This window comes from Lissotriton helveticus, chromosome 7 (genome assembly GCF_964261635.1).
Source record: "Lissotriton helveticus chromosome 7, aLisHel1.1, whole genome shotgun sequence".
Classification (NCBI taxonomy): domain Eukaryota; kingdom Metazoa; phylum Chordata; class Amphibia; order Caudata; family Salamandridae; genus Lissotriton; species Lissotriton helveticus.
The window spans coordinates 1,582,968,963-1,582,988,460 of NC_136068.1; the positions used below are offsets into that span (position 1 = coordinate 1,582,968,963).

Below are 19,498 nucleotides of genomic sequence, written 5' to 3' on the forward strand. Positions count from 1 at the left end.
TTGTAGTACTTTACTGAATAGAAAGAAATTGGGTCATGGGAGGCTATTGAAGTGTATTTAACGGATGTATGACGTTACAACGCATACTTTTACAACGCCTACCTTTACAAAGCGGTTTTTACATCGCATACCATTACAACGCATAGTGCTTTTAGGCGCTGGATAGTGATTTATTTAATTTACTATTCCAACTCCAGTCCCCGTGGATAGTAGGGAAGGTGTTGGATAGTATATTAAATACATTCCCTATCCTAGAGCGCCCCCCTGCGCTATGCGTTGTAATGGTTTGCGTTGTAAAAGTTGCGTCGTAATGGTAGTGCGTTGCAAAAGTTTCGTTGTAATGGATGTTTCCCGTATTTAACACTGCATGGTGGTAAGCTACTAAGGAATGTAGAGCTTATGGTCGATGAGGGACATTATAGAGAGTGCACTGTCATAATTAGTTAACATACTGAGGTGATTAGAATGTGTGACAATCAAATGGTTTAAAAACGTTTGGAACGTTGGAAAGTGGGAGATAATTAATCAGGTGGAAAACTGCGATCGTCAGACGATATTAAGGAAATCAGAGTGTTAATTGGGAGAGAGAAAAGGCTGAACACTGAGTATGCAGGAAGTTATTCATGTTTGAAATTCGAGTAGTAAGTTACTGTGGATGCAGGTTGTTTCAGTCAATAGCATGCGCTATAGTGGAAAAGGGGAGTTTCTGGAGTTAAGAGTGACAGAAGAGTAGGGGAGCAAGTCACACTCACTTGTCAGTTTAAAGCTGGCGTCTTGTGTAGACCTCTTAATGTACTTGGTGACAGACAGGGAGTTGTCACTGCCAGCGGTCAGGTAGTAACCGCGTTGGGTGAATGATTCCAGGGCATCGTAACCCCTTGACCAACGGTTCTTTCTCCAGATGAATGTGGCCCTCTTGCGGAAAGTAACACTGGACTGCCATTTCTCAAGATGAACACTGCCGTCCTCATCCTGGACAATGAAGTAGTTAGGGTAAAGTGCAGATTCCAGGGAGATGGGTGGTCTTATGCCTGTAGTGGAAAAGGGAGAAAATAAAGGTGCTGCACTGAAACCTGCCTCGTATTATGTGGGCCATTGCCTGTGCTTCCTTCTGAAAAATGCATTTTGTGAATTTTACAAACACAACATTTTACTCAAAGGGATGATAATCTTAAGAAAGGGGGAAAATAAGAAACATATATGATATTGTCAATGGTTAATCACTGTGTGCTTTGCTCACGCTCTGAAAGGAGAAGCTGAATTCATTATTCTAAATAAACAAACAAACTCAACAGCCAGAGTTCTGGAAGGCAATTATACTCCGGTACTTCCAATTTTAAATTACAAAGCGGCGGCCGGATCAGGTAAGCGCGGTTTGGCGGCGCAGGGCGCAGCAGTGGGGGAAGTCGACAGACGACGGAATAGATATTATTTATTTATTATTTATACCTATTTCGTCATCTGTCGACTTCCCCCCTCTCCCACCCCACCCGCTCCACCATCCCACGACACTTACCGGTGACGGCCGCCGCTGTAATTACAACTAAAATATATCAAGTTTTCCAGGACCATGATGCGGCTGGCTGCTGTCATCTCAACAATGGATCCCCAGAATGTCTCATTCAATGCATCATCACAGCTGCGTAATCTTTTCTAGCTTAATCTTTACATTTTTCAGCAGGCCCCCCATCACAAAACCCATGCAGCACTCACCCACCCCTCAGTGCCATACTGACACCTGCTCCTTCCTTAACCTCACCCAGCTAGTGAAAAAAACAAGACACTGGAGAATTATATTATTGATAAAAAACATCATCATGACTGATATTTGACTAATCTTTTAGTATTAACTCCCCATCTACGTACTTTGAGAATATATTGACTTTTGTGATTTATTTTTAAATCGAAATAAAGTTTATAAACTGAAACTGAAAAACTGAAACTGTATCAAAATCTATACTTACCTTTCGATATTTTGGTTTGAATATCTTGTCCTTGATATTCTTATACTAAGCTATTCCATCTTCGATATTAAGGGGGCATACCATTGGAAAGTATTCATTGACCCTTTTAAACCTTGATTTAGTCTTAATTATTGTTGAATCTTGGTGTACCTGAGGTCTATCGCTTTAAAACTAGAGACACAAATCTGAAATACTCACTGTGTATGTCTTTGTAGAGACCGGGGGTGACCATGAAACTTGCCTTCAGGTCCTCATTGTCATCAGCAGGAGACAGGATCACCTGCCCGGATTCAAAATCTGCCACTAGCCTCAGCTGATTCATGTTTGTCAGGTGATAGGGCCCTTCTCCAGCCTCTGTTGGGCAAAAAGAGACCCATGCATGAATATGGACATGTAGAAAAACCTGCCGAAGTTACAAACCAACACCAGTGAACTCGAATATGGATTTCCTATCATCATAGGTTTGTTCTAAGGATGTGAAAATATTTTCTCACCAAATTGGCTCGTACTAGCATTTTCAGGACTTTTACATTCTAAGAGATCATCTCAATGACTCAGTGGGATATCGCCCCATTTTCCTCCTCCCATTCCCTGCCAAAGTCATTGAGAAAGCCGTCAACAGCCAGCTCGCCACCTTCCTTGAATGCAACAATTCCCTCGATCCCTCACAGTCAGGCTTTCGAGCCAAACACAGCACGAGACCGCCCTCATCGCAGCTACAGATGACATCAGAACACTACTGGACAACGGAGAAACAGTAGCCTTCATTCTACTCGACCTCTCCACCGCCTTCGACACTGTCTGTCACAGCACCCTCATACAACGCCTCAACAACATCGGCATACAAGGAAAAGCCTTGGACTGGATCATCTCGTTCCTAGCTGGTAGAACTCAGAGAGTCCGACTTCCCCCATTCAATTCAGAGGCCACCGAAGTCATCTGCGGTGTACCACAAGGATCATCACTCAGTCCCACCCTCTTCAACGTTTACATGAGTCCACTCGCATCCATCGCCCGTCAACACAACCTTAACATCATCTCCTACGCTGACGACACCCAGCTGATCCTTTCCCTCACCAAAGACCCTAACATCGCCAAAACCAATCTTCACAAAGGCATGAAAGAAGTAGCCATATGGATGAAAAACAGCCGCCTAAAACTTAACTCCGACAAAACGGAAGTGCTCATCCTAGGATCATCCCCCTCTGCCTGGGACGACTCATGGTGGCCTACGGCTTTGGGCTCAGCACCCATACCCACAGACCACGCACGTAACCTTGGCTTCATCCTAGACTCCTCACTCTCGATGACCAGACAAGTCAACGCCGTCTCATCCTCCTGCTTCAATGTACTTCGTATGCTTAAAAAAATCTTCCGCTGGATCCCCTCCGAAACAAGAAAGACTGTCACCCACGCACTGGTCACGAGTCGACTAGATTACGGAAACACCCTCTACGCCGGTATCACAGCCAAATTACAAAAAAAACTCCAACGCATCCAAAACGCATCAGCGAGACTAATTTTAGACATCCCTCGCCAAGATCACATTACCGGCCACCTGAAAGACCTCCACTGACTCCCCGTCAACAAAAGAATAACGTTCCGTCCCCTCACCCACGCACACAAGGCCCTCTACAAGCTAGGTCCTGAATGCCTCAACACTCGTCTATCCTTCTACACACCCACCCGCCAACTAAGATCCTCCAATCAAGCCCTCGCCGCAGTTCCGCGTATCCAAAGATCCACCATAGGAGGTAGATCCTTCTCCTACTTGGCGGCCAAGACCTGGAACTCACTCCCCACTCACCTCCGCCTTACACAGAACCACATCTCCTTCAGAAAAGAACTTAAAACCTGGCTATTCGATAAATAATGAACCCCCTCCCCAAGGGCCTTGAGACCCTCTGGGTGAGTAGTGCGCTATATAAATTCCTGAACTTGAACTTGAACATGATCCTCTTCAGTGCCGGACTGGGAACCGCAACTGGCCCTGGCACAGTGCTCGGCCGCTCCCCCCCAAGGGGGTTGGAGATGCCGCCGAGCTCTTTGCCGGGGCCAGTTTTCGGTCGATTTTGGTACAGGGCCGATTTTGCAGCTATGCAAAAACGGCCCTGTAACAAAAACGCCCTCCAGGGCCCCAAAACCAGCCCCCACCCATGCAGTGCACCGGGGGATTGCCCAGTGCCCGCTATGGCCAGTCTGGCCCTGATCCTCTTCGTTCAGTCTGTCCATTACCATGCCTGAGGAGGATGCTCCTTTTAGTGCAGTCTAACTTCTTGGTGTGGTGTTGTTCTCTGATTCCACCATCCAAGCAGTGCCAGGCAGCAAAGAACACAGGCTACATTTACAGTTTCCCTAAAGAGGCTTTAGTTGGGATTCTTTCTACAGGGAGAGCCTGGTATTTGTCTTAAACTGATATCCATCTGCCTCCTTTCCTACTGACCATTTTTATTGGAAGAATTATGCTCCAAAACGGAAAAGATCTACCTCAATCAGATGTAATTGCATTCCAGCAAGCAGGACGTAGTGCTTACCTCTATTGTAGTATTCACATGGCGCGGCTAAAATGAAAAGAGAAAATCATCAATTAAAATAGCTAGTTTCTTCGCTTCATATGAGATATGTTACTGTGTGCCAAGGACTCAGGTATACAATGACATAACATCATGCATGTATTAAATGCTAAACACATCAAACTTTTTGCATAACCAAACTCCATGCCATGTCACTTCTTGTCTCCATGCAATGTCACTGCCCGCTACAGATATCTGGCAGTAGTCTGACAAGTCATAGAACAAGCATTGCATGCGCTTGCTCAAGTTCTGAGCTATGGTGCAAGCTCCTTGGCACGGTGCTGCCTCATACGGACAACTATCAGAACCAAGCATTTGCAATGCAATCGGTCTCGCCATTGGGACCTCATATGTATTTAGCTATGCAGCACATTAGCCTGGGTGCTGAAAACATCTACTGTTCTTTAACATGGAGGGAAAGTAAGCACCAAACTGATGAACATGCCAGGTATGGGAACACTTGGAGAGAAGTATTGCCTATCAGCATGAAATGGTATAGTCAAAGCTCATGTTTTAATATAAAATTGGTGTCTTTGGTGGTCATATCACTGAAAATACAAGATTAAAAAAATATTATTGTTTATGGGTGCTCGTGGAAGACAAGTTTCTATGGCCTGGAATCTAGGGCATGCTAAAGTGATTCTGGTATTTTACTGACCCCTGCTGGTCGTTTTTTATCAAGAAAGTTGAATAGAGGCAGTTGCCAAAAAAATTAAAAATGAATGTTCCTGAGAAGAAAGCAATTCTGGTATTTTACTGACCTCTACTGGTCGTTTTCTATCAAGACAGATAAATAGAGGCAGTGAACAAACAGAAAGCAATTCTGCTATTTTACTGACCTCTACTGGTCGTTTTCTATCAAGAAGGTTGAATAGAGGCAGTTGAACAGAAAAATGAGTCCCTAAGCAAAAGTGGAAGCAGACAAGTCCTGGAGCTGATCTCCAGAGCCCACAAAGTACATACAACAGATCTTCCAAACAGGGGCAAGCACTGTCTAGGATAGACCTAAAAAGGACATGTGAATCTGACTGCAAGGGTGAGCTGCAGCAACTCGTTCTTGTACTGAGACCTGGCAGGAGAAAAGCAAGGCATTCCTCAAGGGAAGGCAACATTCAATGTGCTACCAAGAGTGTAACAAGAGTGAATGCTGCTCCTAACACACTGCAAAAAGAACACTTGATAGATAGAATGCAGAACAATGTCAGTACAGAGATCTTGGCCTGAATCCATCAGTTTTTTCCTCACCATGCCATTCCAGTTTGGACCCAGCCATATGCAAATCAGTCTTGACACTGCGCCCAATGGGAACAGTCCAGCCCGAACTGCCAGGTCAGGTCCACCCTGGACTGGAAACAAGCATCCTAGGACGAGTTTCGGGCTTTCAGCCCTCATCAGCCAGGATAGCTCGACTCCAGTGGCATGGAGATCATGGGACCCATGTCTGGGCATATCAAAAGGAGCTTCTTTGCTTCCAGCAATGTTATCTTTACTTTTACTGTCTATGTTTCAAGAACATTTGACACCTTCTTGCAGAAGAAATCCAGATATACTCACGACACGTGTCAGCTGTTCTCCAATCAATTGAGATGCCTTGGCGGCAGCAAGCACGCGCATATGCGGCCACAGCGGTACAGAAGCAGAGGCAGCTCTCCCCTTCTATGCAGGAAGCTGTCTCCTCCACACAAGCAGAGTAGTACGAGTCCACGGACACCTTAGGAGAGGCAAGATGTGATTACATTTCCTATCCACTTAGTAAGAAAGCTCAGCAAGTTAATAATGTTGATATGTATGTGTGAGCTGCAGGTTTGAATCCTGGCAAGGAAGACGCAACCTTCCATCAATCTGAGTTCAATAGCATGATTACACACTTTGTTTGGGTGATGATAGTTCGTTATAAAATGATTTGTTTCCATGCTTTGGCATAAGTGGTATATCAACAATAGCTTGTTAATATATTATTAAAATCTTTCGGTCCGATTACAAAGCTTTTTCTGTGTCTATTTCTTAATCCAGATTTAGGTGTCTGGAGAAAGATTCACTTAGTCACTAAAAAGAGGTGCAGGGAATCTAGTCCCTTTGAGCGAAATATACTGCTAAGATGTAATGGAATCAGTGTAGGCTTGAAAGACAGGAACTTACCACACTGTGGCATGGGAAGAATACATCACTCTTCAGTAGGCTGCAACGCTCCTCAACGAAGATCGTGTGGTTGCCAGATGGCGGAGGGAGAGGTTTCTCATATGGACACTGTAAAATAACAAACATGAGAATATCAAGAGAACATGAGGAACCCAACAGAAAAACACAAACAGAAAATGAATACCTCTGTAGGTTAGTGCAACTGAAATGGCTAATAAAATAATACAAATAGAACTTGAAGAAACCAATCGGATAACAACTGAACCAAAATGATAATGACAATACAGAATGAAATATTCAATATCATAATAACAACAGATCATGATAAATTAATTGGATAACATTATTAGAACCCCAATAGGATAAAGCCAAAAAAATGATACACCAACAGGGTGATACTAACAGAGCATAAGGAAGTCGAAGAAAAATAAAATAAAATGAAGAATCATTAAGTTTATACTAAGAGAACACTAAGGGTTCATATATAACTATGCTGGAAAAATATGCAGGACCCAATATGAGGGTACACATTTTGAATGGATGATACTTTTGGGAAACATTATTAATGACCTAAAGTGAAGATACTAAGAGAACATGGAGGACCCAATAACACTGATGAAACTTGAGGGACCGACTGAATATGGAAAATAAGGGCATCAGTGAGATGAGTATACCTGAAAGAGTAAAATGAATAGACTAAAATCAGGCCTTAGCCTGCCGTTATCATCAATACTATCGGGGAACATTGCTGGACTTTGCAGATCCTTGAATGAAAGAGATTCTCTTGAATTTCTGCACAATCAGGCAATACTTTGGATCCAAGATACATGGCTGGGGAAGGCATTTCTAATTAAAGTTAGCAACACGTTCATGCATGGATAGAGAATCCAAAGCAGGACCGGAGGTTTGTCATTCTATGTAAAGAACAGTGTACAGTTAGCTATTTTAATAATGGAGCTAAGTTATGAATTCATGACTGAAGTGCTAATGGTGCCATGTGATTTCAATAGCAAGCTAACTAACTATTTTGAAGACATTGTATGATTCTAATAGACAAATTTTGGCATTTATTAAAGCCAAACTTCAGGATCATGCAAAGTCAGATTTGTCACCCAATATACGTCACACAGTGACAAAATATTCAATGTTTTCCGGAGGAATTGGCACTTGCTAACCGGAATTGTGAGTATTAAAAATTACATAGGTGACAAGTCATCGGTCACCTATAGGAGGGGTGTTTCCTTACGTAACCAGCTTTGTCCAAGTTATGTTACCACGCCTCCCAACGAAGGCAACTGGCTACCTCCCAAACCGGCAGGTTTCTATACCTGTGGGATGTGCATTGTGTGCGAAATGGGTAGGAATAAGACCACCACTTTCTCATACAATGGCGACCGCAGGTTTAGGATAACTAATTTTTGCAAGTGCAATACTCCCTTCACTGTTTATGTCCTGGGCTGCCCATGTGGTCGTATATATGTTGGCAGCAGTTTACGACCGCTAAAATTAAGAATACAAGAACACCGTAGGGCAATCATTAATAGGGACATCAGGCATCCACTTATTGAACATTACAATTCTGAACATCCCAATGATGACACCTTTTGGTTCCATGCAATCCAACACATTCCCTACAACAAGAGAGGTGGAAATAGGGAGTTGGTTTTGAGGAGGGAGGAAGCAAAATGGATTTGTCGTCTTCGAGCGATTAACTATGGACATAATTCTGATAACGAAATGCACCATTTCTTATAACATACTCCCTGCCTTAATCCTTGTTACCGTTGGTTTTTTTCAAAATAAAGTTTTTGTTGTTATTTAAACTTTTCGGCATGGTGTAACTGTACATCCAACTATTTTCACATGCCTGCAGATTACAATAAAGAGTTTCCTTTTAAAAATAATGTGTAATGTGGACAAGTATACATTATATAAAATTATTCTATCAGCTTGGACCTTTATTCGAATTTCATACAAGAACCTCTGGCGTTTTGTCGTGCTTGTACTATAAAACTTGTCTATTTATTTTACTATTTAAATGCTAAGCTACAGTATGCTCCACATTGGGCCTCAGTAGTATATGTCTTTTTCAATTCGTTTCAATTGACTCACTTTTTGAAAACGTATAGGTTAGTTTAGGTCATGTGGGCGCTCTAGGAATCATATTCTGTGTAAATGGTTAGCCGATAAGAACGTAATCTGATATTCTTCCGGTGGCTCTTGCTGTATTTTATATACCACAGCTTTTCTTTTCATATGGACCAATCAACACACTTCGGTGGTTGATCTATCTGCTTTATTTATATATCTTGCATACTTTGTGCAAACCTTACACGTGCTCACTTAAATATATATATATAATTTTGATAATTATTTTACATTATCACAACATTCTACATCGGTCCATGGACTCTAGATAGTCATGCTATCCTTTTAAACGACTATGATCAAAGCTCTATAGTGCTTTGGGTGGTTGTTTTTCTCTTTTTCATAGTATATTGTGGCCAGTACATCATGGCCGCTACATTGCCGCTTTCGCTCTTGTCCTTCTTTCCTTACCGACACCAGGTGGCTTGATCATGTGATCGGCCTGCCGGGTTTTAAAAGTTTGCCCGGTTCCCATTAGGTTGTTTGTCAAATTTCGCCGGGGGCCTTTGTGTGCGTAGAACCTTGTCCGAGGTAAGCGCTTTATTTAAAATGGTATAATGCATGAAGCTAGTTCGTCGTTTATATCCTGTCTTAGACCTCGGGGGTCTAGAAGCTAGTTTCCGAGGTTTACTGGGTAACCGTAGTTAAAGTCAATGTTGGTCAATATATGAAGGTAATTTAAATAACTTATTCACGCAGCTAATTTATTCTAATGCAGGCACATATTGGACGAAGACGGGTTTCATACATGCGTCTCCGTCCATTTGAAATATGCAAGGGACCCGGTATTCATTCGCAGACTTCCTCCTGACGGCTTTTTTGTATCCCAGAACAGATACGGGCTTAATACATGCGTTTCCGGGGTTTTAAAACATTCAAGGGGGCTGGGATTTTACCCTTAAGTTCAAAACAATAGATCCTCGTTATAGTTTACCTGCACTCTTTTATTTTAAGTACAGCGCATGAGCGCACACGTATTTGATGTACTGGCAATGCGTGGAGATGCATATTATTGCTTATTTGCATCTTCTCCTTTTAAGTGTAGCGTAGAAACGCACACAGACTTTGATGTACTGGTAATGTGTGTACGTATATAATATTCTTTTCTAAACCTTCTTTCTTTATATTTCATTGTAGTTACTTGTGACAGCGGCTTATCAAGGACTGCCTTTTCATTTACTTGCTCTGTGACATCTCAATGGATAGTAAAGTGAGTTGCTACAATTACTCTTAATTTTGACTGACTGATAATACCGTTTTTCCTAGATTGTCCGATATTATTTCAATTACGCTTATTTTTGGATTATGCCTTAGTATTTTGGAAACCAGATGGCTTTACCTTGAGATCTTAAACTTGATTGTCTATGATGATTAGAGCCCTGCCTCATTGTTGTGTGCCTCCGATTCCAATTTGTGGTTGGGGAGAACATTTTGGTCTTGTACGATGTGGGAACATTAATTTCATACTTTTCAGTTTGTGTTCTTTTAGACAGGAAAGCATGCTAAGACCTACATGTTTTTTTTGGCATGTTCCTATACTTTATTATATTCATTTTTCTACTTTTTCAATACAGACATATCCATTGATGACATTTTGATATTATTGGATTCAACATAGCTCACGGCCCTCTACTTATCTGCATTACGGAACTTTTGATTAGGTGAGGAGATAGGGCTTTTTTCTAAATTACATATGCTGGGAAACGTTGGATCTACACCTGTTAGGTTGGGCTCTCTTGTCTTCTTGTGTCATGTTTATTTTAGTACCTGGATGTTGTGTGTAGCTCATTGTCCTCTTCCTCTTTCAGTACCTGTACCATCATATTGGTGTATCTCGCTCTCTTCATTCATACTACATACTGCACTGGTAGTGCACAAATATCTATTGAATTTTGGTGAGAACATATATATATATTTCTATTGGTTATTAGTATTTGGCTTTTCCCAAAGATTGTGTGATTAGCAAGTTTAACTTTTTTCCCCTCTTACCTTCTCTCTTTTCTTAATGTATAATTCCAACATTCAAGTAACATTTATGTTGTGTGGAAGCTCTGTTCGATAAACGAACCAAGTGGTTACTTAACTGCCATCCTGGAGTTATAGGTTACTTTCAAACTCCCAAACACGAAGCTTGTTATGTTGGTAAACATGTAAATGTGATTTCATTGTGTCAAGTGCCATCTTCGGTGTACTTAGACTTTGTATAATTTGTTTTTAATTATGTATGTATTGTGATGTATTTGTTTGTATATGTGAGTACATGTCATTAATATATATATATATCTCACGTTGTTTTCAACCCTGACGAAGCTCCCATGGTTGGGGAGCGAAACGCGTTGGCTGTCCTGTGCACTTTGAAAAAAAGAAAATAAAAGAAAAATCTATTTTTGCAAAATTCTGGTTTCTTGCAATTTACTTTGCGATTGGTGCTGCCTCCACTTTTTCTTCAAACTTCAGGATTTAAACCTGCGTGCCCTCAATGGATGCTTTAAATCAGACATTCCTATCAGGTATACTCAGTTTTCTGGAAATTGTAGTGCTATACTGTACAATATATTATACTTTTAGGACTTTTATAAGTGTTCAAAGATTCCATCTAGTATTTTAATATTCTATTGCTCTAAAGGTTGAGAGTGACAATCTAAAGGGGGCGAAATCTGTCCCAATATATGTGTAGGTCAAATTTGAGAAGACGGTTTTTGCCATTCTTGTGGAGTAAAAAAATAGAAATTAATCGCTATTTGTGCCATCTGGGAACCTTAAACTCTGCAGACCCCTCTTTACAAGCTATTGTTTTAGATCTAAAAAAAAAACTACCTTTTTCCATCTATACGGCAAAATAAACCTTACACGAAGAGTCATGATTGGAAGTATTTGAGATTAAAAAAAAGTAAGGCATTCCAAACGATTTAGGAGAGTAATTAACTCACTGGACTGAATGAGGTTCCCAAGTGGTTCCAATATGGTTTAGGTTTAGAAATGAGAACTGCATAATTTCAGATTATATATGAGTGATAAAATACTTGGTTGCCCAATTTTAGGGGAAGGTTCGCACAGATCCAAATTTTGATTAGTTTCTTGTTCTCAATACTCAGAAATTCATACAGCAGTCTACAACCACTGGACAAAATGATATACTGGCATTAGTTTTCAAACATGATCCAGATTATGGAGACCAGATATTATCATCATTGTTTACTTGTGCATGTCGCTCTTCTAAAATTCATTGTATGGTTCGATCTTGGTCCTAAATTGAGGTCTGCAAAATTTACAGAGTTTGCTTTTAGTGTAATACGGGAAATGTTATGAACAATGGCATAAAATTATACATGAAAAGAGTACTGGTGTCAATTTTTGATGCAAGGGCGTATTGCAGGCAAATAAATTGTGCAGAAAATGCAATTGCTGCAAACAACAGCCACTCATATTCTGCGTGTTTGCTTTGGGCCTGAGCTCCAGCGCTATCCTTTTGTAGTGAATAGTGACATAGTTCTACTATGTAATGTGACATATGGCATATTATTGTGAATTTTGTGTAGCATGCATAACACAAAACTATGCAAATTATAATGCATAATCAAGAATGGTGATCCAGTTAAATCAAGTAATTAGCAGACGATTCTTCTACTGGACACCAAAATCAAGTTCTGTGCCAACGTACAGTTGCAAGACCTGGTCACTTCTGAAGAACCTAGAGACAACTTGCCTTTTACTCAATGAGGCAGATTTTCGTTCTGTTTTAGAGACATCGGATAGCCCCCTTGCACTGCTTTGTTTGTTAGCTATGTATCATAACAAAAACCCACGTTTACATGTTTTAAACATATCACAGCATCGTCTCGAGGGGACAGCTGTCACTTACTTTTAGAAGAGCTTCTGAAATTGGATATTTGGGCTTCGCCCCTAAGTGCAATTGTCTCTTTTTATAGTGACATCTGGGACCAAATTAAGATCGCTGAAGGTAAGAAGGTGTTGAAGCATATTTCCACTAACAGAGGCCTGAAGGATGTGTAGTGGCCCTTATAATGTTCTGCCTATTCACCGAGGGCATGGGTATTTAGTGGGGCTCTAAACCATCCTGTACGCAGAAGATACCATGTTGTTGCTGTTTGACATGACTCCTATTGGTCACCAGCCCTCTCTGGATTCTTTAAATACTCTACAGATCATTTCTGCAAAAAAAAATCTGTTTCTCAGTCAGGAAAGAACAAATTCTAATGGTCACTTGGACACCAACAAATTGTGGTTTTCTCTTCATATACGTATCTTTGGTAGCAGCCTGGATTGAGTGGTTTTTCATAAATATCCTGACAATTACTTGAAATGTAAGGTCAGTGACCTTCTTCCAATAATCATTTACAGCAGCACCCACAATTACCCCAAAACTATTTTCGAACATGCATGTAATCACTTAGTTTTGTTTCTATGGGCTCAAGAGTGGACCTCTTTTGTAATTTAATCCTGTAAAAAATGGTCTCATGGGGAAACTGGTGCTAACAATGATTAATTAAGTGCTAAGGCTACTATGAGTTGGACCACTGCAACAGACAAGCCTGGACTACTGATATCGATCATGTGACCTTTTAAGACTTTATCGATTAGGTATGCTGAAGTCCATTCGGTTTCTCCTGATAAGATCTTGTTTCAAAGAAGAGATTTTCTGAGATTCAACCCCATCATAAGAAAGCTTTTAAAAAAAAGAATGTGGCTGGGTTTATGCATCTGTGGTTTCTTCAACATCCTTTGAAACTCTTTAGACTGAAATGGAGGAACTTGGAATGTGCCTATTTATTAGGGGTGGAAAGAATGCTTCATTACGCCAGCGGAATTGGGGGAATTTACTGACTCTGCATTACTCTTGTAAAGCAGAATTTCAGTTAAAATCCGGCAATTACCGCCTAGCAAAATTTTTCCCTGCAAAGCTCCAGATGTGCGAGTGCAAGCAAAATTTGGTGCCTCCCAGCGCAATTTTCTAAAACTGGCGATCATGAGCGGTAGCAGTTACAAAGGCTGCTTTTCAAGTAAATTTGCTACCTCTCGAGTAGAGCGATGGGGACAGGTTGAGGGGGATTCTGACAGACGAAAATGAAAGAAAATTAATTATTTATTTAATTTTCCTTCAGCATCGGCTGTCGGAATCCCCCACAACCCGGCCCCACCCCTTTTACCTGAACGGACCGCGACTGAGCACGAGCAGCGCAACATGCATGTTTTCTAACCATTGGCAGATTATATGTAATCCCGCTGAATTCTGTGGAATGAAACTCTGTGAATTCTGCTCATCCTTACTGTTTACACTGTCATCTCTGTGGTTTTAACTGTGATGATATTTCAATATGCTGTGTGTGCAGGCTTCCGTAACCAAAAAAATACATTACTTGGATGGATTTTCCGACTCTTAGGAGAGAAAACATGCATCACTAGCACCGTGATATAGGTGTTTGCAAAACAGAACAACAATTTAAGTAAAGATAAAGTCACCAGTTATACTGGGAATACTCTTTCACGGTACTATGCTACTCGAGACTCGTGGTGATATAGAATACACAGAAAAATACACATCAGAACTATTTGCATTGGAATACTCTCACACCTGTACACTAATCAGTTCCAATAACTTTTAATCGTAACCATGAAGATAGACATTTACAGCAATAATATATATATAGGTTAATACTGACATTCAAGCTATATCCTAAACCTAGCTCATGTCACTGTATATACTATATAGCTGTATACCTAACCTACCTCATATCATTGTGAAACGTTCTACTATACAAGATGTATCCCTAACCTACCTCATGTAACTGTGAAGGGCTCTGATACCCAAGGGTCATGTTTGGGCTATATAAAACTCTTTAAATAAATACATAAATACATACATGTTTTGTTGCTTTACGAGTATGAACTTCCAACTATGCAGTTGTCTTGCATCCTTTTTATAAGAACTGGCTAAGGGGCAGATTTACAAGCCCCTTGCGACATTGAGTATACAATGCCCCATGTTGCGACACATTTACAAAGTGATGCAATGAGGGAATTGCGTCACCTTATAAAGCCCTGCGTGACATTTTACTGCGTCAGGTATAATGTATGCAGGGTGATGCCTCGTAAAAGTGATGCACAAGATTTCACTGAGTCACTTTTATGACGCCACTGCGTCAAAACCTTACACCTGCAGGCATAGGGAGTGACGCAGCACAATAAGTATAGGCCGCCCCTGAGCATTGATGGAGTTGCGTCTCGCTTGCGACACGACTCGACTCCACACGACTCGACTCCAGCAATGTGTTACCTTTACCCCGAGAGATGCGCCACGAATGTCAATCCTTGCGCCACGGTGCACTGCATTGTAAATGCGATGCGTCCATGGTGGTGCAAGGGTTTTTCTACTTAGGCAAGTTAACTGAAGAATCTCTGCTGATATGCAGAGATGCGTCCGTTCTTGTAAATCTGCTCCAAAGTGTTTAAATATAGACAAATAACAAAGTTCATTCTGCAAGTCAGAAGTTGCTTTTCTAGAGTAAATCTTGAATATGGTCTTGTAGTGATTCTTTTTTGTTTGTTTATATATCATATCAAGGGCTGACAGGTCACATACGCACGCACGCCCGAAGGAATATTTAAAGGATTTTGGGGGCCCTAGGCAAAACATATTTTTGGGGCCCCTCTTAAGGACACTTTGAATTTATGGTCCAATTTCAGCTTGTTCATGCCCAGTTGACCAGGTCACTGACAGTGCATAGGCAGAGTCATCCAAATTCTAAATGTGTTTACATCTAATATTCAGGTAAAGTGGCATGTGTTTTCAATATTGTTGCACAACAGCAGCTCACTAATAATAATGCAAATAATCTCTATGACCCCTCCCATTTCTAATTGACGAGGACCTGTTTTGATCGAACACAACACAAAATGACACCACCCCACATTTAAAATAAAGGAAACCGGTATTCAAAACTTACTGTTTAAGAATTATTTACGGTAATCATGGAAAGGCTCTGCAGAAAGGAGCAAGCTCTATCAGGGAGCCCCCTGAAAGGTTGGGGCCCCTGGGTCAGAGCCCACTTTACCCATGCTTTAAAACGTCTCTGCACGTACACACAAACACAAACACACACACACACACACACACGCACGCACGCACTCCCGCACACACACACACACACGTTATTTATACCTGTGACTTTATAACACTTGCATTTTAATTCTTTCATGGCAACTATTTGTAAGGATATGTCATTTAGGAATAATGTCGTTTTGTTTTTATTGTAGTTTTTCTAATCAGTCTGTATGACTTTTAATAATTTAACAATAAGCAAAGATGATGTGAACTGTGAAGGCGACTAGGGTTTCTTGTGGGTGGTCGTCAGGAAACAATGGAAAAGTATTTCCAAACATTTGGAAAGATAACGAGACAAGTCTAGCCCATGAAGGAAAACTGTGGAAAGCATGCAGTCTTCACCATCATGCACCATGGTGACTAGAAATGTTTGTTGTCTCAGCCTGCACCATATGAAGTCTTCTCTATACTATTAAAACACACAACAGTGGTTATCTTTTTTTTTAGCAAACGTGTATCTGCTACACCCAACCACACCCACACCCCAGAACTTACACCAGCTGCAAGAAATTGGGAGCCGTACTGCAACATGTTTCCTCTGGAAAATTCATAGGTTGTTGTTCCATCGGCGTCACCGCACATTCCCTCGACCTTTCCCTGCAAAACCCACAAAGCCTCGATTAAATCCAGCAAGCAAGAAGAAAAGCTACGATAAGCAGCCACAGCACCATAGAAGGCTTAGAGAAACCTGTCCTTGCATCCTGTCCTCACAGTCACAAGATGGTTGGCACATGTCATCAGTCAGTCCCAGCAGGGCCTGCTCTAGGCTCATGGTGGCCCTGGGCAAGGAGCGTAGGTAGGGGGCCCGGAAGAGGGGGTCCGGGCGGGGCGGAGCACGCAGGCCAGTAAAAAGGGGAGGGGGTCAGGGTGTTTAGAAGTGGAACAGAGCAGGAGGCCGCCAAATCCCTGCCAGGGGCCACCACGCAAATATGTATCCATCCTCAGAGAATTAATATATTAAGGATATATATTGGCGTGGTGGCCCCTGGGTTTGGTGGCCCTGTGCAGGTGCACAGCTTGCACATGCCTAGAGCCGGCCCTGGTCCCAGTGATGCCTGCGCAGACCCTCCCCTATCATAATTCCCATAATGGGAGAAATACTTCCTTCTAGAGCATCATTAGTAATAATCCACCTAGAGCAGTATCATTAATAAATATAATCAGCGTGTGAATAATAAAGGGAGTAGCCCCAAAGATTGAAAAAACATCTGAAGAAACTGACAATTCCAATATGTTGTTTACGCTTGTGTGATTGCGGGCCTTTAATAATCTTGGAGAGAGAAGTAGTGAATTGGATGTACGACATTACAACGCATGCTTTTACATTGCATGCTTTTACAACGCGGTTTTTACATCGCCTACCATTACAACGCATAGTGCTTTTGGGCGCTGGATAGTGAATAGTTTAATTTACTATTCCAACTCCAGTCCCCGTGGACACTAGGGAAGGTTATTGGATAGTAAATTAACCTATTCCCTATCCTAGAGCGCCCTCCAGCGCAATGCAATGTAATGGTTTGCGTTGTAAAAGTTGCGATGTAAAGGCACTGCGTGGTAAAAGTTGCGTTGTAAGTGATGTTTCCCAGTGAATTAGCTCAAACGCATCTGTGGTAGAGCAGGGATGGCTGGATGATAACCAATCAGGGTTGGTGTTACATTCAACAATGTGGACCTCTCCATATGCTCCACTACCTATTTATCTCTACCACAGTCGCCCTGTCTTTGATTCCTCATTGGTTGGGAATGGAAGGTGACACCGAGAGCCTCTCTTCATGCTCATGAGTGCTGTATGTCCCAGGGATCCTCTCTGTCCCATGTTCTCACTGTCTACATAAAACTCTGAAAGTTGCTACCAAGATCTGCAATTCCACTCTAATGCGAATAACACATTGATGTGCATGTGTGTCACTGGGCAGCAATACAGGTTTAAGCAACTGGTACACCATCTCCATCTGGTGGCAGAGATGCATGTAAATAGCACAGATCTAGGTGGGAAGCAACCAAGTGCCATACATTAATTAGGGGAATGGAACACAATCTACACGATTACATATATTAAGTGGGGGTCACACAAAAATAATTCACATATCACATTTTGCTTAGGCACGGGTATACTAAGTGATTTGCCCAGAATCACACAACGTCAAGAGCTTAAGCTGGATTCAAATCTGCCACTAGGCCACATCTCCTCTCCTCAGAAATGATGAAACTGTGTGGATTTAGATAAATTAATCTAAAATGGAGGTCCAACCTGCAGTACTAAAACAATGTGTACTGACTCTTTTCTTTTCTTTTTATTTATTTTATTTATTTATTTATTAAGTTTGTTAAGCGCGACAGCTACCCAAAAAGGGTTTCCCGGCGCTGGATGGGCAAAGTGCTTAGTAACCTAACGTTAAAACACAGTGAACATGCTTTAAGCAAATCCCAGACTACATCGTTGGCCCACGAGATTTCCATTGTTTCCATCAACAAATGCGGGTTCTGGCCTTCTTTCTGTCTGACTTTCACAAGGTAGTCATGAGGACTCTGAGGGCCTCTATGGTGGATTATGCCAATTTACTCTATTTGGGACTTCCTTCCTATCATATTTAGCACTTTCAGAATGTATGTGAACCTATGGACCACAAATAGTTACACTCAGTGTTGTTTGCACTGCCCAGTAGACTGCACTGGTGGCAGGTCAAAATCTATTTTCTAAGTATGTCAGTGAATTGCTGCTTTATAGTTGATGGAGAAGAAACATTAAATATATCCCAAAAGGTCCTCGTGTGTCCCCTGACATTGAGATCATACATGTGCCACTATCAGCTGCATAGACCCCTATCCCGCACACCTTAGTCCCTCTCGCTCGAATGCCCTAACCCTTAGCCTCCACTCGTCTTCCCCTCCGGTTATACAAAATTGTGCTTATACCTGCAAGTGAGGCTGGAGCTGGATGACCACATCCAAATGGAGGTCATAATATACCGTCAGTCCCTCGGGAAAGTCAACCACGGTATAGAAACCAGCCCGGTAAATGTTAACTTCGTTGTGGTGGGACGCAGCTGGGTTGTACATCTGCAAAACAAACATGAGCGTTGATAATGAAAGCAATCACAGAAGCAAGTGTCCCCCAGATAATGGTCTACTGTGTGTCAACTGTGACACACACACACACAAACACACACACACACAAACACACACACTGCAATTTGAGCTGGTATGCTGTACAGAGTCACCTCAAAGCTTCAAAGGCATCATATATGATCAGCACCTGGCTAGAGAGCCTAGGATGTGAGGAGGAGAATGGATCGAGACAATTCATTGGTTACACGTTAGTTTATTCTGTGATCTGCACATACTTTATTCAAGTGGCTTCTGTTCCTGGGAATCAATAATGCCAGAGGCTGGTGCGTGTACGCAAACTGAAGATGATGACACTACAAAGGTCTTCTGCGTGAAGTCCAATTTCAGGTTGAGAGGACAGATATTTTGGTAGATGGGGCAAAAGAAGTTTGAGGTGGCAATTCATGCGTGGGGTTGAAAGGCTTCTTGAGGGAAGGCCATTG

General features: G+C 41.7%; 1 protein-coding gene across 1 annotated transcript in view; it reads right to left on the minus strand.

Moving 5' to 3' along the window:
* LOC144769584 (uncharacterized) overlaps positions 1–19,498 on the minus strand; it is a 334,720-nt gene that overhangs the window by 257,185 nt on the left and 58,037 nt on the right. The window contains exons 21-27 of the mRNA XM_078653744.1: positions 18,864–19,007; positions 16,443–16,544; positions 6,677–6,784; positions 6,092–6,248; positions 4,499–4,525; positions 2,163–2,318; positions 753–1,031 (exon numbers count right to left, since the gene is read on the minus strand). Coding sequence (XP_078509870.1) covers positions 753–1,031; positions 2,163–2,318; positions 4,499–4,525; positions 6,092–6,248; positions 6,677–6,784; positions 16,443–16,544; positions 18,864–19,007 — 973 coding nt within the window. The remainder of the gene's footprint in view (positions 1–752; positions 1,032–2,162; positions 2,319–4,498; positions 4,526–6,091; positions 6,249–6,676; positions 6,785–16,442; positions 16,545–18,863; positions 19,008–19,498) is intronic.